Source organism: Marmota marmota, unplaced genomic scaffold, assembly GCF_001458135.2.
Source record: "Marmota marmota marmota unplaced genomic scaffold, marMar, whole genome shotgun sequence".
Taxonomy (NCBI): domain Eukaryota; kingdom Metazoa; phylum Chordata; class Mammalia; order Rodentia; family Sciuridae; genus Marmota; species Marmota marmota.
In genome coordinates this window covers 77,499,850-77,519,244 of record NW_026000026.1, presented here as the reverse complement: position 1 = coordinate 77,519,244, position 19,395 = coordinate 77,499,850, and the positions used below count along the sequence as shown (strand labels likewise).

Here is a 19,395-nt window from a genome sequence, read left to right as displayed (position 1 = left end):
CACATATCCTAGCTTCCAGAAACCTGCATCAATTTCCCTGTAGTGGCTGATATTTTTTTTTATTTTTTTCTGAAATGGCTTTCCCCCTCCCACCCTTTCTGATTGTGTAGGGGCAGAAAGATGCAGTTTTTTCATGGTGTGTTTTTATTTTCTATTTTCCTGATAAAACCGAATCGCTGCAGAGAAATTCAAATCTAATCTTCAATATATTTAGCATGAAAGCAATAAGAAGCATTAATTCACTCCAGAAAGAGTGAAATACAGTTGGGTACTCAAAGGAAGAATCACCATGGAAACTGTTTTCTTAAGATTCTGTACTCTCCAGGCTCCAGGCATGACTAAGTGAAGAAAGGAGGGCGAACGGAAGAGAAGAAACATCTTGCCCTTTCTGTTGTCACTAAAAATGCTGCAGAGGCATCGCTATGAATTATTGATTGCACGAATAGCGTGTATATGAATTAGAATTATTAAACTGTTGTCTTGTAAATGAATGTGTAGAAACACACTGAGAACTTGTTCCTCGGTGTTCTCCTTTCCTAACTGTCAAAATCCTGTTGTGCAATCAAAGAGCTATCCTAAGGTCACCAGTTTGAAGGCAAGCACCAGGAATGAGGATGATTAAAGAACTATGTGAGCAAGAACTAGACTAGCATGCCTTTGCAACTCCGGGATACACTTGCCTTTGCGGACCATTTCAAGATGATTATGGTTTTGGAATTTTTTCAAAGATATTAAATATGTAAAGATCAGAGGCCAGCTTTTGCCTTTGGGACTGTGTTAATGGGATGTGATGGAATTTCCCCAAGGAATTCCTTATGGATGAAATTCACTGTTTGTGTGCACATGGATCTATCTCACAATGAGTTCACTCTTCTAGCTTTCTACATTTTTACCTTCTAATTTATTTTTATTTAATAGCTCTGATAATAATTTCTACCATGTGTTAAGTGTTTCCTGTGAGCCAATAACCCTGCTGGATCATTTGCATAATCATATCAAGAGCATGGACTTTTATTTGGGTATGATTATGTTTTGTTTAGCAAAATGACTCACTCAATAAACGTTAACTAATAGAATACCTGTTTATATTCTTGTGTGATTCTCATGACTGCCCTGTGAGAAAGTCCCTGTTTTACAGATGAGGAAACTGAGTTTGTGTGATGACAGTTTATTGCACTGGGTCGTAAAAGCCTGTAAGCTGCAAAACCTGGGTTTGAAACTTTATATGAGTCCTAAGTTCATGGTCTTAACAACACCATTAAGTTTTCATTCTAAGATGGGCACGGTAGTGCACATCTGTAATCCCAGGGGCTCGGGAGGCTGAGGCAAGAGGATCACAAGTTCAAAGCCAGCCTCAGCAAGGTCCTAAGCAACTCAATGAGACCCTGTCTCTAAATAAAATATTTTAAAAAGGAATGGGGACGTGGCTCAGTTTTAAGCAGCCCTGGATTCAATTCCTGATTCTAGGGGTGAAAAAAATTATTCTAGAGGACAAAAACAACCTGTCTTTGAAATCTCTGCAAACTCATAGCTTCCAAGGTACTGGGCATCAGTAGGCCCTCAGTATATCCACAACAAATATGTATTGGGAGCCTACTGTTGTGCCAGGCACTTTGCCAAAAATAATAATGAAAAAATTAGGTAAAATGCCTGCCTTCACAGAGCTTACTGTCTTCAGGAAATCTTGGCATGGATAAATGAACCAGACAAAATAGTCAAGAGTTCAGAAATAAGAGATTAATGAGAAGTGTAGAGATTGAGAAGATCAGGGTGTGTGTTTCAGAAAAGTGAGTTTGAATAGGTAGGTTGATAGTTAGGCCAGTTGGTGAAGAGCCTTGAACATGGGGGCACTGAGGTCTGGATTCGATGCTGTCAACACAGGCAAGCCTTCAAAGGCTCGATTCCTTTGTATCAAGATAGTAACCACTTGCGGTGAAGAGCATTGCTGTCTGCGGTTCTTCTCAATGCTTCTCACACCTGTATACACCCACCTCACCATTACCCAAATCAAGGCACAGCACACTTCTAGGACTCCATGAGGTTTCTCATGCACCCCTCTTACTTAACTTCTTCCTTCCCCAGAGATCACCACCATTCTGGCTTCTATTCAAGTGTTCAAAGGGAAGTAATAAAAAGGGATGTGGTGTGATGAGAGTTTAAAAGGAAATTCATGACTTCTGGGATGTGACGGAGTATAGAGCTGGGAGATTTCACACAGGAAGTCCAGCCAAGAGGGCATGGTGGGGTTCACGATCCCTCCCTCCTCCATGCATCCAGTCAACTCCCCATTGGGTACCTATCATGTACCAGACTTGTTCACTGGGGATACAGTGGTAGTCAACATATATTCTCCCAAGGAAAACACCAGCAGTTACTTTCCAGTGAAATAAGAGGAAATCGAAGTTTCACCTAAAATGGGTGTCTAACCCAGAGCAGGGAAGCTTCCTAGAGGAAGAGATTCCAGCCTGAGGATGGATAGGGGGCAGCCATACCAAGGGGAAGATTCCGTTAGGGGTGGCTCCAAGCAGAGAGGGAGCAGGTAGAAAGGTCCAGAGAACACAGAAGACTAGTCTGTGTAAAGGCAGTGGCAAGAGAGGAGTGGAAAGGAATAGATTTTGCCAACAAGAGAAATAGCCAGGCTCAAAAAACTATATCGTCACAGGAACCATGTCAAAAGACATTTCTTCAACACCAGCATCTGACCATGGCAGCTTGATTGTGCAACAGTCTGCATTCATTGTTCAGAAATTTTCAGATGTTCAGTGTTACAGGCTTTTTATTGTAGTTTATATTATGGGCAGCCACCTGGTTGTCAGTCATTTCGCTTTGAACTTGAGCCAGAAAAACCAGTCAGGCAATGAAATTTCCAACATCTTTGACCTGCCTCTTGGGGATGAGCTGCTTTCTTCTCTGTACATTCTTTAGTTCCTCTTTTTCTGGAGTGGATTAGGCTGTGCAAAGCAGGCAGGCCACCAGCCCTTCTGACTTGCCCAACCAGTCCTGGTGCAGCTTTGACAGAGCTGTTGAGCTCTCTTTTTCTCCCATTGAGCAGCAGGGTAACTCCATAAGCAGAAAGTGGTCTTTGAAGCCATGCAGATCTGAGTTAGGCCCTAGCCCTGTTGCAAGCGCTCCTTGTGACTTCAACAGGTAATTTAATGTTTCTGAGCTTCAGCTTCCTTGTCTAGGAATAACAGGGCTCACTGTGTAACGTGCAAATATAAATTTTAAAATAGTGCAATAAAACCCCTAGGATAGTATCTAATACATAGTAGTCTTCAGTAAATGGTATCTGAAGGGTGGTAGCCTAGTGGTTAAGAGCAAAGGCTCTCAAGTTAGAAGGCAGGCTCTGCCAGAAGCTGGCTTGAAAAGCTGTGGGCAAGTCACATAAGCTCCTGGAGCCTCAGTAATCTCATCTGTAAAATGGGGGTAATAATAATGATATCTACCTTATAGTTTTATTGTGAGAGTCAAATGAGTTAATGTATTAAGTTGCTTCATGGAGACCCTGTGTGCGCGTGTGTATGTGTGTGTACATGCATCTTTCCATCCTTTATTAGTAATGCTCAGATTAACTTTAGTTATAAATTTTTTTTTATCTTACCCGGTCATGTTATGGGAACAGGAAAGCAGTGTCTGCCCATCCTTCGGGGTTGTTGCCAAGAGCAGCTAATGAAGAGGTGCACGTGGCTCAGTTCCAGGCACACAGTGGGCCCCCAATAAATGTTTGTTGAATGAATGAGAGCAAAGTGCTTCTCTCTAAATGTTTTCTGTAAATGTTTCATCTTAATGATCAGTGGGAGCTTCCATATGGAAGGAAGTGCCAAAAAAGTTCACAGGGTGGCAGCCCGGGTTTGGGCCTGGTGGATTCTGATTATGTTGAACAAAATAGATTCAGATCAGTCTATTTGGTGCCATTGAAACCATGCCAAAGAGTGGCAAAATGTGATTTCATGTTGGAGGAGTGCCAGGATCCAGATTTGCAAATCAAAGCAAACTCTACCTATTTCCAGCACCCCCTTGCTCTCCCCACTCCATATTCGGGGTGGGTTTTCTTACCTCTGAAAGAGCTTCTGGATATTTCACAAAATCAGGCCCCAGATGTTTGAAAGACTTTTACAGACAAGGTAATCAATCCATTTGGTGGCCAGATGCTATCTGAAAATGTTCCTGCTACAGCATTGAGAGTTTCTAAATTCATTAGAAACATAAATTAATTAAATCTAATCAACAGTGGGTGATGCAGAAGATTAAACAGTGCAAAACAAATACATTTCCAACCGTGTTGTATTTGAGGTGGAGAAAAGCAGCTCCACTTCAGACGTGAAAGTCAAATTAACCCTTCATGTGACTTCTCAGAAACCTTTGTCTAATCTGAAGCCCCAAGGAGGCTGTGGTTCTTCCCAATTAAGGCTGCCCTAATGGGTTCCTTGACTTTTCAAGAAATATATTGTGTCTCTAAGAAATGTTCTAGAGTGGCCTTACGTTTCTATGCATTAATAGTAGCGAAAATCTCCATTCTGTCTCTATCGTGAAGGGCCTTTGGAGACAAGATCTGTAATGGGCTATGAACTATGCATAAAGCAATATTTCTCAGTAGCATTCTAAAGTCTGATGAACTTGGAAACAGTGAAGCATTCTACTGTACTCTAAAGTAAGTTGCCCAAGTTCAGGGGTATTGCCTGCAATACTGAATCCCTAATACCCAGAACAGTGCCTGGCACAAAGTAGGTATTTAATAAACACATTAAATGTACAAATTGTGGATAAATTTTTCTGAATCTGCAATTTGCCCAGATAAGCCCTCAATATGAGGGATAATGCAGGAGCTATTTCCCAGAAGTGTCTGACATTTTTCTCCCAAGGCACCGCATCTCAAGAGACTCATAAAATCTACAAGGTGTATCTTAACTTGGCTCTAAAGCACTGTTTTGAAGCACCCTATCCTTTGTCCCGTATCTTCTACCTTCAGGGAAACTGAAGAAGGTTCAGGGTGAGTTAATGGTGAATTTCTGTGGTCAACTTGTTCTCCAGGAAGTGCTCAGCTCAGTGGAAGCCAGCCTTCCACTATGGATCAGCTCTTCCCTCATCTTGTATTTATGCTTGCCAGTGCATAAAAATGGCCCAAATCCAGGTAGGCAAAGGTGTTGCTTCCTTGCACATGGACTTGTAGTGAGACTGATTTGCAGTGGGTATCAGCCACCAGTCAAGAACAGCAGCTGCTGACTCAGGTGTCTACAGAGGCCAAACTACATAAAAGATGCATACAGAGAGTTAAAGGGGAACCCTAGGCTGGGGTGCTAGGGAATGGTAGGAGATGCAGGAAATTCAAGACCCTGTGTACTTTTATAGGGGGTGGCCGCTGCTTCCCAGCTGGAGCCAGGAATGGCCATATGGAAATGGCCCAATGATGCCAATGATGCCAATCTTTTATTTTTCTAAAGAAACTGAAAATTTAAAAAATGAAACTTCATAATTTTTAAATGTTGGCAATTCATTCAAAGAAACTAGAAAACTTTGTGTGGGCTAACATTGCAGTGTTGATAAATTTTTAAAAACCCAAATAAAATGACTCTGCTGATGAGATGACCTGTTCACTGCAGTCAGGCTGCTTGGTCCCACTGTGTGGAGCTGGGGAGTCTTTCTGGGATCCAGGGGAATGAGTCACTGGGAGGAATACCAACAAATTGTCCTAGTTATTAAGGATCTACAATGTGCCAGGCATCACACTAAGCTCCTCACCCTCCTTATCCCTTTTAATCCTCCTGATTCCCTTCCAAAGTGATACCAGTATTATCCTTATTTTATAGCTAGAGAAACTGAGGTTCAGAGAACTCGAGTGTAACTCACTTGTAAATGGCAGAGCTGATGTATCTTTCTAAATTGAATCATCCTGTTAATGTCCACATTATTACTTCTAGGTAAAATGGTTTTTAACATTTAGTGCTTCTGTGTGTTAGGCACCCCTCCTGCAGAAATTTATTCATGTTATTTATTCATCATCCTCACTTTACAGATTAGGTTAAGGGGGAGAAGAGTGAGGTTCATCCTATACCCAAGATTAACCAGCTAGTATATGTTGAAACTCTAACTTGAAGTGGGAGTTGCTATTGATCACCTCTTAGAATTATTTTTTCAAGACTAAGTCCTAGGTTAGGTGCATAGAAGATGCTCAATAAATAGTTTTCATTTGGCAGCAAACCTCTTTTTCGGCTGCTGAGCCTCAGGTGTGGTGGATGCCTCTGAATAGCTTCAGTTTCAGCCGTTGTTCTGTGAGGCTCACTAGCAGCTCTCACTCAAGCAGCCTTCATGTGTCACTTTGCTAACACCAGGCATGCACAGCAAAGACGGGCAGGCCCCAAAGCTGGCTCAGCCACTAATGAACTGTCTAATCCAGAAATCCCCTCTCAGCGACCCGACAATCCAACTCAAACTGCGTGTGTGACTGAAATAGTTCACTGGGTCAGACTTCTTGGCATGGAAAGATCTTCCCACCCAGTCTCTGGTGTTCCATCGCCTTTCTTCCTGAAAGTTAAAAAGGAAGAGACTCTTTTTAGATAAAGGCTAGAATTTCGTATCAGAAGGATGTGTCTGTCTACGCATGTGTTTTCATGGATATGATAGGCTAAGAATAGATCTTAATAAAGAGAATAGGGCAAATGTATTTAATTAGTTTTAAATGTTTCATTATTCCATAGGTCTGTTATATCTAGTTTGTGTAAGAAAATATTAGAGGATATAAACCCAAATGATAAGCAACAACCATTAATATTTTAAGAATACATACTTTCATTGAACACTGATTATGCATTTCGTAAGTGTCATATATTGGACTAGGAGCCAGGAACACCATGGCAAAATATCAGCTATGATGCCTGCCCTGGTTAATACAGTCTTACCAGGGAGACAGACAGGAACAGTAAACACCCAAACAAATACAAAATGATACTCTGATGGGTGCTTTAAAGAGAAAGAATAGGCCAGGCACAGTGGCCCACGCCTATAACCCCAGCAACTCAGTAAGCTAAAGCAGGAGGATAACAAGTTAAAAGCCAACCTGGGCAACTAAGTGAGAACCTGTGTCAAAATTAACAGGGTCAGGGATGTAGCTCAGTGGGAAAGTACCCCTGGGTTCAATGTCCAGTACCAAAAAATAAAACAAGGGAAAATATAGGGTACTATGAAGAGCAACATAGATCTTAAAATGTGCTCTTAGGAAAGAACTCTCTTGGGAGGTCCTGTTTAAACTGAAATTTCTAAAAATGAGGAAATGGTAGCCAAAGAAAAGGAAAGGGGAGTAGTTTAGGCGGTTAGAGAAAGCAGCATGTTTGAAGACCCCAAAAGGAAATCAGGATATTTCAAGGCCCTGAAAGCAGAAGGGGGGCTGGAAAACAGCGAAGAAGAGGGCCAAGGGACAGTTTCAGATGAGGTCTGAGAGGTAAGACAGGGCCATCTCGCACAGTTTCCTCAGTGGTCAAGTACCAAAAGGTCGTATTACCAGGAAGCTTCCACAGGATGGCTTCTGGTACATCTTGTTATTAAGTTCAGTTGAAGGAATAGATACATTTGAGATGGTGACTAGTATTGAATCTGTATCTTTAGTATCTAATCTTTTGATTCCTTCTCTTGTGTGATAAAATATTGACAGTTTCCAAAATTTTTCAGAAAATAATGTAGCATAATCAAGATCATAAAAATCTGCTCTGGTGCATCTTAGGATAAAGGGAATTTTGCTGCTGCATTTAATAGTTACTGTTTTTGTCAAGTCCTAAGCTTTCCCATATTTTTCAAAGGCAATAAACTCGGGCTGTTGGACTCAGCGCTTGAAATGTTTCCCCAAAAGTAAAGTCCTTGGAGATATGGAAATATGATCTGATTTCCATTCTTCTCTCTCATCTTCTCTGCTTGGAGGCAGTGTTTCTGAAAATGGACTTGCTACTTGATTTCCTCAAGAACTGGTTTATTTCAGAGGTGTCCCAGGCTATGAACAATTAAAAATAATAATAAGCTGAAGGCAAAAATGGAGCATATATGACTCTAAATTTAGGGAAGAACTGTCATGTGCATTACATGGGCCAACAATCAGTTGTCCCTATGAGAATCCTAAATCTTCAGCTGTGGACCATTTTTGTCATGTTTGCAATGCAGAGTATGAGATACTAGGAACTAGGAAAGATGCAGTCTACTAAGGAAATAAATATGGTTCTGTCTTCAGGGAACTTATAATGTAGTTAGGGAGACAACACATGCTCTCAGTTTATTCGAGTTATCTATCAGCATTGGTACCCTAGTCCAGTAAAAATGAGCCTTGCTCAATAAGAAGATGCCAGCTAGATGAGTGAAGTTTTAAATAGAAATTGGCCTTACTTGGATTCTAGAAGAGACCATTTTTTAACTGGATCTTGGAAGGGGGTGGAGAAATAGAATAATTTTCAGGGAATAAGTTTCCAGACTGAAGAATTGTATAGGTGAAAGTCTGAGGGCAGAGCACTACAGAATAATCTCAGAACCCACTGGAGTTCCAGAGGTCTCCTGGGAATAGGATATAGAATTTCACACACACACATCCATGCTTCTTCATGGGGAGAGGATTTGTAGATCCTCAAAGAACTGTTGGCCCATGTAATGCACGTGACAGTTCTTCCCCAAAAAGGTCAAGAGCAACAGTAAATCGCATTGGAGAAGAGTTTAGGTTTTATATTCTTTTATTCATCAAACATCAGTTGTGGTTAGTGGACTTAGATGAGTAAATTAGGAACTCAAGCCTTAGTGAAATATACTTCAGTAAGCAAAACAGAAGCAGAGCACTTGTGAGTGAGAATGTCATGGATAGCATATGAAGAAATAGATGTATTTGAGATTGTAGCCAGTGTTGAATCTGTATCTTTAGTGCTGTAGGAATGATGAGGAAGGAGTTTTTTTTTTTCTAATTAGGGAGCTTGTGAAAAGCGGCATGAAATAGGTGGCATTCCAGCTAGTCCTGAAGAAACTGATTTTCTTTCTTTCATTCAGTCAACAGGTTTTGTTGTTGTTGTTGTTTGTTTGTTTTGTTTTTTTTTCCCAAATCTACTGGGTGCCAGTTCCTACACTGGGTCTCCAGATGATAACAGTGAATCAGATCTGCCCTGGAGGGATGTACTGTCCAGGAAAAATGCCCCAGCTCTCACATCTCTCAGCCACAGCAGTTAATTAGGGAGATACTGATGAGCAGGAGCAATGGGGAATGAAGAAAAGACAATCAGGTGCACATAGAAAAAGTTGGCACCAGGTGGGCAGACAAGCTCTGATAGAGCTTGACCCACCCAGATCTAGATCAGCACGTTTATTATGTCAGTTTCATCAAAGGGTTATTTGTGGGAAAGTTTCAGCAAAGCAGGCAATCTGAAGGACACAGGACTGGTGAGACATTAGGGTTATCTTGTTATGCTTCTCTGTCTCTGGGAGTTGATGTCTGAACTCAGAGCCTCTACTGATAACTCTGAGCATTTGCAGTTTCCTTAGGCCTGTATCACCATAGCAACTGGGCCATCTTGACCTGCACTTTTGCAGTGGCAGTTCCCAGCACAAATGCAGCCACTAGAGAGTCAGAAAGACCATGATTTAAATCACCACCCTCCACAGAGAAGCGGATGTCAACAGGCACAAGTAGTGGAAAGAATATCTCAGGTAAATAAAATAGCACAGTGGTCAGTGGAGATCATATTAACCTAGGGAGTTTGAAGAGTTAAATTTTGCTACAGTATCAGGACAGTGACAAGGATAACAAAGTTACAGTGGAGCCCAGAAAATACACTCTGCTAAAAAGTGTATTTTTACCACAGCTATGTGTAAAAAATTAAGAAAGGGTTTTTTTAAGGAGGAATTTTAGACAAAAGAGAGCAGGAAAAAGAATCATTGCATGAGAAAGTAGAGGGAAAAGACGTAGGACTCAAGAGACCAGCTCAAAACGATGGCTTGGAAACCAGAGTAGGGTTCAAATCTCAGTTCCCTTAACTATTCATCTTCCAAACTTAAGGGTTTTGGAACCCTGTGAGCCACCATTTGCCCATCTGAAAAATGCATGAAGATACTAAACTCATGGAGTTTGAGTAAAAATTCAATGGCATAGTGTAAAACACAAAGCACAGATTCTGGACAACGTAGGAATTCCATAGATGTGGCAGATGATAAAGATTTAGGGTCTGGTACTATGCCTGGCATGCCTTAGGCCAACTGAATAAATTATAGTCTCAAAGACTCTGCTTTTCTAAATTGTGCAATACCCTTGTTTTTCTGAGACTGAAATCTCTTGAAGCCAAGTCAATAGCTAGTTAATTCCAATGTGTCTTCCTCATGACAGATCCAATCCTTTCCCTGCAGTCATACCGTAGTAAAGGAATGTGTGGCTCGAAAAGTTTTCCATTAAAGACTGACTTCCTGGAAGGGAGGTCTGCAAATCATTTGGAAAGTTCCTGGCAGCATCACCTGGATCTGGCCATTTACAAAGTGCCTATAAATAAATCTCTTGCAGGTCAAGGATGAGTGCGTTTTTCTTTTCTTCTTCTTTTTTTTTTTTTTCCTTCTTCTGACTTGTTTCTATAGAATATTAGGAAGAACAGTGAAAGCTCAAGAAAGGCCATAAGGAGGTCAGGCTACCCATGTGGAAGTGATCTTGTGTAATTTCTTATCACTTCAGAGAATATACAGGTAAGCAGCCTTCTGCTTGGTAGCAGTTCCCTTCTGTTATCTAACGGGGAACTGAAAGAATTGGGTCCTTTCTGCTCTTGGCTCCAAAAGAGAAAGAGAAGAAGGAAGAGAGGGAGAGGAAGAAAGAGAGAATGACACAAGAGGCTTTTCATTCCTAGCTGTCACGTACATCTATGAAATGTTGATGGATGGGAGAAATTCTTACAATACAAAGTGTTCTGAGAATCTTGCTAAACCTTATATGAAGGTAGAGTTTCAATAACATTTCATTACTATCCATCTTTTGCTGTGAGTGGAAATGGAGCCTGTAGGAATTTTATTTCAACTGTCATTGGTGACCAAACCTTGTTACTGGTTAGTTCACTCAAGCATTCATTTCTGTATTCAGTTAGCAATTCTAACAATTCTATCCTGTTACTACTTCACTATTTATTTTCCCCTAGCTTTTGCAATGTTCTCATCAACACACCAATATGCTGTTGTTTCTATAATATCATTAAAACTTTTTTTTTAGCATCTTCCACCATATTTATTTTCCTTTGGGGGTGGGGTTCATCCTGAAGACTGAAGCTAGGACCTCATGCATGCTAGGCAAGCACTCTACCACTGTGTTACAGCCTCCCCCAACGTTATTTGCTACTCTCTACAGCAAAACTCATTGAAAGAGTTGTTTATAGTCACTAACCATTTCTGAAATGCACTTTCCTTTTTTCATGCCCCCTCCCCTCCCTGCATTCCCCTTTGTCTAATCCAATGAACTTCTATTCTGCCCCCTCCCCCATTGTGTGTTAACATTCGCATATAAAAGAGAACATTTAGCCTCTGGTGTTTGGGGATTTGCTTATTTCACTAGCATGAAAGTCTCAAGTTCCATCCATGTACCAGCAAATGCCTTTTCTATGCAACTAGAATATAAGTTCCATGTGGACAGATATTTTATTAATTGATCTCCAATACCTGTAATAGTACTGACACATATTAGTGTGCCAATGAATATATGTTGAGTGAATAAATGGATTAATGAATAAATCTGTCAACATTGAGTCTTTGCTGATTTTCTTACACTTAATATTCCTCATCAGTACTTAAACTGCATGAACTGCATTTGACTCCCCATTAAGTCAAATATAATGGATTTTCTAAGTATCCAATTGTCTATGGATAGAAAAAAGATGTTTAAAAAACAGTTGGTGTGTACTATAGTATCTTACCCTCATGAATATTTATTATAAAGGTTGGGTCCTGCTGATGATGAAAATCAACACCAGCCTATTCACTCTTTTACCGCTTACCTAGTGTGTGTCTGCTCTGCTTCCAGTGTTTTAGAATATACATGATATCCAAGAGAGAGTAATTTTTTATAATCCTCAAAACATCAAAATTTCCAGCCATAAAGAGAAACAGATTAAGTGATTCATCAAATTTTAATTAACACATTCGGTTCTAACATTTTCACTCTCTTTGCAAAGACTATTGGAAAACCAGCATAGCATAACACCTTGTGAACTATCAGCAGAAGCACCTTTATTTTTGATATAGAGACCTCGTGTTTCAGGAGAAAAATTTCAACTCTTTTTCTACCGTATCCTTCATTTCCTTAGACTCATCTAGAGTTTTTAAAAGAACACAACACGTTTAGTGTTCAATTTGTCCTTCATTCAAGCACCAGAGATCTCTTGAATATGGGGCTATGGCGGGAATGTGTTACCTTAAGTTGTGCTGTGACTTCTTACTGTCCTCTAGATAAAAAATAGGATTCTTATTCTATGACTCAGAGACCTCCATTATTGGGGTCTTCAAATAACCTCTCCTCCAACAATTTTTCGCTATATGCCAGCCTACCACCAAGACATCCCAGTCCTCTAAACCCAAAACTCCTGGGTGCACAGACTGGTTGTGTTTTGGGTTTTTTCTGTTTGTTTTTGTTTGTTTAGTACATCCCTGGGCCCCTTCAGTGACACACATGTAAAACATATTTGTTAAGCAGAGTCCTTCATCTCATACTCTGACCATCTTATTGTCACCTCTGTACTCTCTCCCAAGTAGCACTGTGCCCTGCTGCCCTTTCTTCACTAATCCATCCGCTTTCTTCTCCTATGATTCACAGGACCCCTAATTCCTGGCAAATACTATAAACAATTTTGGGGATAAAACCTATTCCTTACTGACTACTCTATCTGGTTCTAAAGTTACCACTCACTATTCCAACTAAGAATTTCCCTCGCCTCACACCCCTTAAGAAAATCTTTTATACTTCCACCCAACATGAATGTTTGTTGATATGCTATGGTGGGTTCGGTGGTGAACAAATTCCTTTTTATGCTTACAATTTAGAGATGGAGATGGGCATCTACAATGATTAGAATGCAACTGTGGTTAAGTGTTAATGATAAGAGGTGATAACTTATGAAGGAGGAGGAGGAGAGTGTTGAGGCTCTGTAATAAAAAAAAAGTCATCTTGGTCTTGGGAGAAGTCATGCATCCCTAAAGAATATTTATGTGATATTTCATACAAATTTGGGGAATTTCCACTTCTGCCAACTGTATCCCATTGCCTTACCTTAGAGCGTCTGGAATAGCAAAATTTCTGACTCAGGATATGCCCAACAGAAGCCGTATTAAACTCAACTGTGCTCAAGTGACTCAGGGCCTGCCTGAGAGCTCCTCTTCCCCCACAGATGTGAGAACTTTCTCATTTTGGACCTGAAGTCCCACCGACTTTGGGATCAGCTATAGACATCCCATATTGTGCAGATAATAGATCTGAATGATTGACAGAGTTTGTATTGCCTGAGCAGTTAATTACTCCTGCTTTCTGAAAGAGTGGGTGACAGATGGTTAGACACCTTGAGAGCAGATTCCATGTAAACCACACAGGCATGTAGAAAAGTCTGGATGACTATTGATTCTCCCCCCACCCCCACCCCGCCCTGGGTTTTTCTAGACTTATAATTTTTAAGATTCCTTTGCCCTTTGGACAGGTTTTGTTCCCACTACAGGAAATAAAGCTGTCTTCTAGGTTTCTATGTTGCAGGAACTTGTTTTGAATGAAACACAATCTCCATCAATGCACATGTGCCCAGGTTGCCTCAAACCTGGGTAGTGCTGGAGATGTGGTCATCCTGGGGCAGCTGTGTGCATTTTAATGGAAACAGCATGGCATTCATGGCTTCCCACCATCTGGATTTTCACAGCTCAGCAAGCATGGTGGGCTTCCTGCATATTAGCAGGGAGAACTTGGCAACCAAGGAGGGTGTGCTTACGTCCCTTTGAAGTCGTAATTTTATAAGGGACATCATGAGTAAATTGGAGTGGGCGTTCTATCACAGTCAGCTGCTTTCACATTTGAACGGTTGAAAAACAATGCACCATCTCCCCAGCAGGCAAAGGAGGAAATAAACCACCTCAGTGCTGAGAACCAAGCAAGTGGGAAGAAAAATTGGTCGTGTGGTAGAATGGAGAGAAAATGTGCATGTGAGAATTTGTGCACAAGTTGCTCAGTAAGAGACCATTTCCCCCCATTCATCATGCGTTGATGATCATTTCTGAAGCAAAGAACTATGAGGGAAACAATGGAACAATGTGTCTATAAGCAGGCATTTAAATTCAAAGAACTAAAAATCTGTCTAAGAGTGACTTAAACCACAGTGTCTGCTATTTAACAAGTCCAGACATTGTGTGTACTGAGGTAGGTTTCAGTTGCTCAATGATGTCATCAAGGGCATTGTTCCATTTTTCCATTTGTCCTACTTGGCCTCTTCACCTTTTGAGGTCCTCAGGTTTGTTACCTCATGGTCACATGATGGCTGCCTCAGTTCCATGACATAATAACAAGGAGTAGTCAGTCCAGCTGGAAGGCTTCTCCTTACTTGCTTTCTTTTATTCAGAGAAGAAAAATCTTTCCAGAATCTCTGCTCTTCTCTCCTCTCCCCAAATAGACTTTTCTTTGTCTTATTGGTCATATCTGGCTCATATGGCCACCCCTAGCTACAAGACAGATTAAGCAAGCATGTGGGTTATGATTGTTATTATTATTATTTTCTACAGTGGGACAGTATAGGGCAAGCAAGGAAGAATCACTAAGTAGGGGTAGCCAGAGTGTCTACACAGGGCTGGGGTGTATGTAGCTCAGTGTAGAGTGCTTCCTAGCAAGGGGGGGCCCAGGGCTCCATCTCCAGCACTGAAGGAAGAAAAAAATAAAAAAGTGGTGGTGGAGGGGAGGTCTCTACACTACACAACATATTACTTGCCATTACTAAGCTTGTTCTGCAAGGGCAGACGGACATTTAAACGGGACCAATTTGTGGAACTGTGCTTATGTTTACACAGGAGCAAGGGTTGTGATAGGACTTTAGGAACTGAAGCCATTGGACCTTCTACTTGCATATGAGAGGAACACCAGCAGCACGTTGGAGTTAAAGCCAGTATGCACAGAATTAATCATATTCCAATGAAAGGAAAGGGATTCCATTTCTATACCAGATGCTGTTCTGATAGCAAGAATCAAGTCTGGATCAGACACAAAATATGTCTACACACAGCAAGGATAGCCAGCTTGTGGCTTGCATTGACTCTTTTCTGGCCATAATCATATTACCTGCTCCTGCCCACCTATTTTGGTGGAAAACATCTTTTAATGTACTATTTCAGATATAAATCTTACCAAGGAAAATGGATCCTGACTTGGAATTTTGCACCAAGAGGAGACCACAGCTTTTTACAGATGGGAAGAGGAATTCTAATTCCCTCTGGAAGCCTGTATCCCCTCTTGGTTTCATGATCTAGAGTCATTGCCAGTCTAGGTAGAAACCCTTGTGCAGGATGACAGAGGACACACACTACCCTCTCCTTTGTCACACATATGGCCAGATTCTTTTCAGTACTGGGGATTGAACCCAGGCTCTTGCGCCTGCTAGGCAGTGGTCTAACACTGAGCTACATCCCAGCCCCACATATTGCTACTTGAACAAGGAACTAGACCCTAGAAGTGACCCCCATATTCTTTTCTATACAAACCTGGCAACTGCCACCATTTCGCCACTACTGTCCACTGCAAAGCCCGTTTTCTCTCATTGTTGATATTCTTGTCCTAGCTGGAAACACAGAAAACCACCTACAGGTGACCCAATCATCAGGAATAAAGCAAAGTTCTGAGTGGGCAGAAGTAGTCTGCTGAGGCAAGTAGGGTACATGGCTTTATATTATTATCTGCCAAATGTTTCTTAGATGAAAGATAAAACACTTAATGGGCACTGAAGGCTAAATTGCATTACCCTTTCATTTCCATCCCTATGATTGATGTTGAGAGGCAGTACTGGTGACCTGGTCAGTAAGATGTTGCTCCATCTACGGGCTTTGGGTTCCGCCCTCTCTAGGTATAAACCAAGTTGTCACTTTAGCAGAACAGTCACCCACCCTATGAGCCGTGCATTACCTAATCACCCAGGTGCTCACCTCCACCCAGTCCTCAGCCATTGCAGGAGATGAGGGGGGCACACTAAGGGTGCCCTCCATCTTCCTCAGCCTCATGATCACAGGAAAGCAATTGCTTAGTCAAAATCTATCCTTCAGGTAAATGGACACTTTGTGTGTGAAATGACGAGTCTGGAACTTTTTGTAGGATGCTGAGATAGACTTTTAAAAGGAAAAACTCAAGTCTTTGCAGTGACTGTTGAACTGGAAATGGGGTTATCAGGCCACCATTTTGTGAAAATTAAATTGGCACAAATAGATGTGGAGCAGGGCAAACCTCATACCATCCAGGGCTTCCTGTGAAAATCATTTTAACTACCCTTGACCTCTACCACTGTTGTTGGCTTTCGTTTTTCAGTCAATGTACACTTTATTCCCATCTATATAGAATAGAAGAAAAATGTTCAAGGTGTAGTTTCTTGCTCAATAGTGGGATTAAGCTGGGCATTTAGTGAAACATTTGAGTCGTCCCACAAATTTATAATCTCAGGGTGAAAGCCATATGGAGCTTGAAGCATCAAGTTCTGTGGATCACAAGTTGAGGCAAAGTTCCACCTCTAAGTTTGCCGCTTTCTGTCATTACCACTTCCTCTTTGTATTCTCACAGAAGTTCTTTTGTTTCTTGTAGCATGTTTTGCAGTTTATACGGTTCTACCAAATAGCATGTTGCAAACACAAAAGTATGTGTATCAGAAGTCTCTGTATCTTGAAATTGGAATGTGGGTGTGATTCATGAGTTTTGCATCAATTATTAAACAGTTGGAGATGAAGATAGGCAGAGATGGATGGGCAGTAAAGTATTCCAGGTACACCTACCAGCTTAGGGCGGTGATAAATGAGTTGGGAAACATGAAAGTTCAAAGCAGGTTTTAACTCGAGCTGCAACAGCGTACGCTCTGAAGGGAGGTAGACTACAGCTTGATATAAACCACCTCAGAGACAAACCAACTGGCTGGGAGGAGTCAAATAAACCTAAGGACTTTGTAAGAGGAATAAGGATTTTCAGAGCCCTTCTGTGCCAATCACCCTTTACCTTGCAGGATTCTTGAGGGAGACAGAGCTCTGGAGAAGGACACCATTTGGGAAACAAATGGGATGTGTCTTATTGTCTGGGACTATGTCTAACATTCCATAATACAAAGTTCTAATAATACAAGGAATCCTTCCTTGTTTTGACCCATGTGAGCCTTAAGTTGAGAAAGTGAGGATATTTTCAGGATGTGGGCAGAAGGACAAGTATGGTTGTCCTTGGGAAAGCAAGTTGTATTTCCCTAAGTATTGTATTCCTTGCCAATGGATCCAAGGGCTCACACTGGAGAAAGCAACTTCACTTTTTTGATATCCAGCTTCATCAAAAAAAAAAAAAGGTTCACTGTTGTCCCAGTGCTAGGGCCCTGCACCCCACCTGGACCTCCAGAGCTCCGTGTTAACATTGCTGCCCTGTGGAAGGCATAAATTACCTAAGCAGAGCCTTATGACTGAGCCCAAAGACACGAGCGTGTCTAACCCCAGGGCTGGTCTCCCTGCCGTCCTCTCATCACTCCTGCTACTCTGTCTGGGAAATGTTAGTGTTTGAGCAGTCTGAGGTCCTTGACTCTTTCCCTGATACTTGACAGAAGCCCCAAAGTGAAAAGAAACAATCACACCACCTTAGGTTCTACCCAGGTCAGGAAGCTCTATGCCTGACCTTGGCTACTCACTGCAAAGCTGGGAGCCGTCACTCATGTTCGAAGTGTACCCAGCACTTAGTGCTTTGCAGTCCTGACATTCCAAGGCAACTGCAGACATTAAACAGCTGCTTTCTTCCCTCTAAACACAAGAGTAGTGGGCTAAGATGCACAAGTTAAAACAAAGGAACGTGTTCAGCACTTCCCCTGAAGGGGCCAGTTTCCCAGACATGACAGACTGCATTACTCCTCAGCTCAGAGCACTTGTTATATAAACCACCCTTGTGAAGTTATACCAAGAGATTGCCAGCCATGTAACTTATTTTGTGTCTTCTTACACTTGACTCATGGAGGGATCTTTCTGAGAAAATAGTCCATTTCCAGTGTAGGTCCTCATTAAGAATGGAGCAGCCTTTTCTGAATGAAGACACTGAGGGCTAGAAGTCTCAAACTGGTGACCCACAAACCACATGCACTTCACAGACAAGATTTTCTTTTATTTTCATGATGCTTATAAAAAGAGTTGTCAACATATAAAATTTAAGAGATTTTTATGTAAAATTCTAGATATACAGCTTCTTAAAAAAAAAAAAAAAAAAAACGAGAACATTGGCCAACCCATGCAGTATTTCGTGGCCCCAAATGAATTAAGCCAGGGGCCACTTATCCCTTAGAGGGGGCCACAGCCTTTTTAGTTTACCTGGATCACTTCATCCATGCTATTTTGCGAACCTATAGGGTTTAAATTTGCTACCTGTGAGGTCAGTCATCTAGGAGGTCAAAACAAGATATTGTGAATTGTTGGTTCCATGCCTAGTTTGCAATGGACTGAGCTTTTGCCTTATTATTTTTAATTTTATACAAAGAATGTCTATTAGGAGCATTTCCATATATGGAAAAAGACAGCTACTCTATGTAAAAGGGGGCAGTTTTACATTATTTACCTGAATAAATCAGGCATACAAATAAAATCCTGAAATGAGGATATAGAAGGAAGACTGGAAATTGGTATTATTCAGGGGTGATTGCCTTTGTTTTCCACCTCACGGTTTCCCCTTTACTTTCCTTACATGCATGTTATCTTTAGAATGTTCCTCAGTCAAAGGCCATGGTCACAATTCCCCTGCCTTTTTTTTTTCTTTTTTCTTTTTTAATAACTCATTTGCACCCTTGGTAACAATTGTTGGAGCCCTGCAGGGGAATAATTGTGGGGGAATTAACCTCTGACATTTTTCTAAAAATAGCCCTAATAAATCCAATCATAGGTAATTTACCTGTCCTTGTTCCTCCCGGGGTAACCAGCATTGAAGAAAGATCTGGCAGGCTGGCATTCCTTCAGCAATTATCTGTGATCTGAGTTCCTGGCGCCTATGCTTTTTCTCTGTTTAGAAATATGTACTGATTGCCCTTTCCCCTCTGACCCGGTGACCTTGTTTGCTCAGCACCCTTCTTCTGGGTTGGAATGAGGCCATGCTGGTCCAGTAGGATGTGCTGGGCTCCCATGGAGAGGCAGGGCACAGATCAAGCTGAGGCATTTTTGGTCTCCCTCCCTCCCAGAGATCTCTGAGCTCTC

At 41.4% G+C, this 19,395-nt stretch overlaps 1 protein-coding gene across 1 annotated transcript in view; it reads left to right on the top strand.

Annotated features, from left to right (window-relative positions):
* Window positions 1-7,321: 7,321 nt before the first annotated feature.
* Window positions 7,322-19,395, top strand: part of LOC107153732 (serine/threonine-protein phosphatase 2A 55 kDa regulatory subunit B beta isoform) — a 112,404-nt gene continuing 100,330 nt past the window's right edge. The window contains exon 1 of the mRNA XM_048811874.1: window positions 7,322-7,426. Within this exon, the coding sequence (XP_048667831.1) occupies window positions 7,322-7,426 (105 nt within the window). The remainder of the gene's footprint in view (window positions 7,427-19,395) is intronic.